The following is a 4,995-nucleotide window of genomic DNA, read 5'->3' as shown; positions in this document are numbered from 1 at the left end:
TGTCAATTTCCCTCCTTCTCTTGGGAATCCCTCCAATGTTATGAATTGTTCGACAAATTTTGTTTCCATAGATTTCGAACGTTTGATGATGATTTTCTGGCCTTATGTAATTTTTTCCCTATCAATAATTAAAACCAAGAACCCAGAATACCTCTGGTCTTGAGAGACCTTATGACAATTTGTTCTAGCAATGCTATTATTAAAAATGAGTCAAATACTCGTTTCTCTTTTTCTTCTATCTCCATTTTTCGTGGTATTTGAGAGGCTTCAGTAAGCTACCTTACCGGGGTCGCGTTACCTACATCGCGATGATGGGGCTACCACCTTAAATATAGCTGACGCGATACAGCGTTCCGCTAATCAGCTGCTGGATACCAGGCAGACGCTGTTTGAGCCGCACCTCTTGGTGAACAGACGCGACTCGTTTCTATACTACATAAGAGGATGGATTCTATCTTGTTTCGTTATTGTGGTCATGTTTGTAGCGCGCAGCTACATAATTCATATCGTTATGTCAGAGCTCTAAATGATGAAGAGTCCCTTGCCTTATCCTGCCCTAATCCAAATTGCCGATGAATACTTGCGAAAGTGTAGAGGATCTCTAGACTTTCATCCCAGCGAGTTTCATGTCTTCAATCTCCTCCCCAATACCCAATTGACCTGCATTTGGACGCGGTCAGCTCCAGTATTGCCTTACAAGAATATAACCAATACTGAACGACCAGATGGAATTACTTTCCTATTTAGTAGCTGTGCTCAGAAAGCCTATGCCACAGAAAGGTGTTTAGCACTGTATAAACGAATTTTTCGATCTTTACGAACTGGCGTCTTTAGACTAAATCGAAAACATCAAACTTTATTGATTCGCCATGGTATTTTTACATAATATTAACTAATTCTGCATTTTTTCGATTTTTTTTATTACTGACAAAGGGAACCACTGACTTAAACATAAAGAGAACGTACCGTGACACATCTGAAATCGAAGATTTTGTATCGCAATCAAACCAGCCAGTGCGAACCAAACTCCTTGAATATGTCATTTGGTGGCTGGCTGACGCTGACATTTCGCACCATCACCAATCAGTGTGCGCGCCAGTGTCAATTCCACCGTGTAGCATTCGAATGATTTACCATTTTGCAATCAATTTCAATGTCGGGAGAATATGTGCGCTGCACAATAAACGGAGATGATGGATGGTTTAGTGCAACGGAATCCAGATTGGACATTGCACTGCAGCATGATTTCTGTATGATAATCGTAGTGAAATCTCTGCTGGCTGTACAATGAAACTAATTCTCATGGAAAAGTGGCCACAATTTAAAAAAAATGCTATTTTTTTCTGCACTGTTGTTTTAAGCGTGTTTAATTCGTTTTGAAATTTATTTTTTATTGCCAATTTTTTTTTCATCATTGCTTTATTGTGCGTTAGTAGAAACCCGATTTATCGTTCCTTTCGGCAGAAATCTGATATATTTCGTTCAATTTTCCGCCGGTGCGGTGATCGATGCGCTTTCATCGAAACTTTCATTGCCAGCCAGGCGAAAACAAAATAAATAAAATCCAGCACAGATTTCACTTGTTCAGCACACAGCTCTCGTACGTCGGTACCATGTATTTGATGTTGAGATAGGCATCGGGGCCACCGTGGCGTTCCAGCACTTGCAGTGTCTCGTTGATAACGTCACCCAATCGGTGGCCGCCCTGGAAGTCAATGCGGTCGCCGATATTGACGTTGAAGTCGCGGAACAGGTTCAGTATGGGGAGCAGCTGCCGGTAGTATGGAACGAGGGCCAAACCGACCCATGGTCCTGAAAAAAAGACAAAACATTATGATTGTATTATTTCAAGTTATTATGCTCGCTAGAAAGTTTTGCGGTTCGTTGGGAACACTGAACTGTCATTGAGTGAGTGAAACACCGCCCGTCGGAATAAAGCCTTATCAAACAATACAACAATAAATTCTCTTCAATTCGTGACAAACGGCTGAAAATCTCTTTCAGAAGCACTGGTTGGTTGTCTGATCAGGACTCGTTTAGCCAAACAAGTCACCTGAATGAAAAATTCGTTGAGCCAAGAAAATCCGTTAGGCTGAAATGTTTTTTTTGCAATTCCTGATCATAATACCTGGTTTACAGTACGTCATTGAGTGATAAAACGGCCTACTTTTCCATACTAACCAAATGGGTACTTTAATGACCATTATGCAACTCAAATGGGTTGCATAAAATCCATTATAACACTGATTTGGGTGCTATAATGAAAAACCAACATCAGAACAGTAGTTACATGACTACATTTAGCTGATCAAGCTTGGATAAGTGATCAAATAGTGGATTCTCTGCGTCGCGTAATAAATGAAATAGTTTGATGGCTATGACATCAGAAATTCCAAAGGCAAGTTCATCTATCGCTTCAAGGCTTGTCGACCTATGCAATGTGGCACGATAACATGGAATATGATTGTTCTCTGCAGCAAGATGATTTATTTGGTAAAAATGATCATATGGAGTAAATCAGTTTATACCGCTTCGCTCCAAAATTACCATGTTGAAGCCCATTTTTCGTCATTGCAAAAAATAGCGTGTGCAACTCGTTGCAAAACTCGATTTTTTCAGCACTCGTAGTATTTATCCACCTCGGCAAGCCTCGTTGGATAAACGTACAACTCGTGCTGAAAAAATCATCTTTTTGCAACTTGTTGCACAAACTACTATTTTTAGGGGCCCTCCTTAGCCGTGCGGTAAGATGCGCGGCTACAAAGCAAGACCATGCTGAGGGTGGCTGGGTTCGATTCCCGGTGCCGGTCTAGACAATTTTCGGATTGGAAATTGCCTCAACTTCCCTGGGCATAAAGGTATCATCGTGTTAGCCTCATGATATACAAATGCAAAAATGGTACCTTGGCTTAGAAACCTCGCAGTTAATAACTGTGGAAGTGCTTAATGATGAACACTAAGCTGCGGGGCGGCAATGTCCCAGTGTGGGAATGTGAAATGATTTTAGCAGAACGTGGTTTTTGTCAGCCCGTACGTCACCTCCAAATGCACAGCGACTGGAAAGATGAAAGACGACTGGACGCTCTCTGAAATAGCAGACTACTCGTAGAAGGTAAATTAGCATATCCCAACCCTTGGGGAGCTCCAAATTCAGGGGCATCCCATTTACTGCCGTAGCTGCGTCCCAGACCAGGGGCACCTTACCCGGTTTCTGCGGATACTCCACAACGTTCAACGTAAGATACCACTCCACTGAAACTGACGTCTGCGTCAGTTTGGCTGCCACCGCCTTGTATATACAACTTCGCTTAGTATTATTTGATTTGCCGACACACCTTCTCCTTCAGCGATGGTTTCATGGTCATCGGGTAGTTGTCAAAAACCTACTTTCGTCCAGGCGCCACAGCAATTCTTTTGCGAGGTGGTCATCTACTCGCTTTGTCGTCGTTCTAAGCATCTTTCGAGCGGGAAGGTGTACGATATAGACGCTGTTACATCCAGTTCGTACTGCTGCCGCACCAAGTCATGCAACTGCTTGTTGTTTATCAGTGCAACGTCATTTGGTCATTTAACCGAATAGGCCATTTGACCGAATAAGTCATTTGACCGAATAGGTCATTTGGCCGAATAGACCATTTGGCCGAATAGATCATTTGACTGAATAGGTCACCCGAGTAGGTGATTTGCCCGAATAGGCCTTTTGGCCGAATAGGTCATTTGACTGACTAGGCCATTTAGCCGAATAGGTCTTCTTCTTCTTCTTATTGGCATTACATCCCAACACATTGCAGCCGCCTCACAGCTTAGTGTTCATTGAGCACTTCCACAGTTATTAACTGCGAGGCTTCTAAGCCAGGTTACCATTTTTGCATTCGCATATCATAAGGCTAACTCAATGATAGTTTTATGCCCAGGGAAGTCGAAACAATTTCCAATCCGAAAATTGCCTAAACCGGCACCGGGAATCGAACCCAGCCACCCTCAGCATGGTCTTGCTTTGTATCCGCGCGTCTTACCGCACGGCTAAGGAGGGCCCCGAATAGGTCATATGGTCGAATATGTCATTTGGCCGAATAGGTCATTTAGCCAAATAGGTCATTTGGTCGAATAGGTCATACAGCCGAATAGATCATTTGCCCAAACCGAATACATTTCGCGGAAAGTACCTTTTCACAGAAAATCATTCCGCGATATGCCATTTGGCGGATATCAGTTACAACAATAATTATCACTGAAATATTTACTGAATTGTGCTCAATTATATGCAATCCGGTATAAATTCTTTTGGAATGTGATTTAAAGCAATGAAATGAGGTAATTTTTTCTTCGATTGACCGCATCCGGTCGGTATGAGGCAAAGTGAGAAAAAATGCCTTCTTTAAATGGGCACGTTTGCTCGGTTTAAACAATAGAAATGAGGTAGTCTCTTCTATGAATTAACGCATCTGGCCGTTATAAAACAAAGGGGAAGGATAATGTCTTCTTTTAATGGCTACGCCTGCCCGGTATGAGGCAAAAGGAGTTGATAATCCCTTCTTTAAAAGGACGCATCTGCCCGGCAGATGTAGCCATTCGCAGCACCTACTTCCAACACAGCCTCCCCGCTGTACACCGCCGTGAAGCTACAAAAGTTGGACTGGTGGTGAATGCGTCAAAGACAAAGTACATGCTTGTGCGAGCGCGACAGGGCCCGCCTGGGAAGCAGTGTTACGATAGACGGGGATACCTTCGAGGTGGTCGAGGAATTCGTCTACCTCGGATCCTTGCTAACAGCTGACAACAACGTTAGTCGTGAAATACGAAGGCGCATCATCTGTGGAAGTCGGGCCTACTACGGGCTCCAGAAGAAACTGCGGTCGAAAAAGATTCGCCACCGCACCAAATGTGTCATGTACAAGACGCTTATAAGACCGGTTGTCCTCTACGGACATGAAACATGGACAATGCTCGAGGAGGACTTGCAAGCACTCGGAGTATTCGAGAGACGGGTGCTTA

General features: G+C 43.3%; 1 protein-coding gene across 1 annotated transcript; it reads right to left on the bottom strand.

Moving 5' to 3' along the window:
- Window positions 1-1,365: 1,365 nt before the first annotated feature.
- On the bottom strand, window positions 1,366-2,694 carry LOC134208417 (parkin coregulated gene protein homolog). Its single transcript, XM_062684392.1, has 2 exons — window positions 2,129-2,694; window positions 1,366-1,812 (listed from the first exon to the last, which is right to left on the bottom strand). The coding sequence occupies exons 1-2, from the start codon at window positions 2,202-2,204 to the stop codon at window positions 1,577-1,579; spliced, it is 312 nt and encodes a 103-aa protein (XP_062540376.1). The 5' UTR covers window positions 2,205-2,694; the 3' UTR covers window positions 1,366-1,576.
- Window positions 2,695-4,995: the final 2,301 nt, after the last annotated feature.

This window comes from Armigeres subalbatus, chromosome 1, assembly GCF_024139115.2.
Source record: "Armigeres subalbatus isolate Guangzhou_Male chromosome 1, GZ_Asu_2, whole genome shotgun sequence".
NCBI lineage: Eukaryota > Metazoa > Arthropoda > Insecta > Diptera > Culicidae > Armigeres > Armigeres subalbatus.
This window is presented reverse-complemented; position numbering and strand designations above follow the sequence as displayed.

Coding starts and splice junctions, on each gene's coding strand:
- LOC134208417 (XM_062684392.1), bottom strand. CDS start 2,204: ATGGTCATTAAAGTACCCATTTGGTTAGTATGGAAAAGTAGGCCGTTT. Junction 1,813..2,128: donor AATGACGTACTGTAAACCAG/GTATTATGATCA, acceptor TCTTTTTTTCAG/GACCATGGGTCGGTTTGGCC.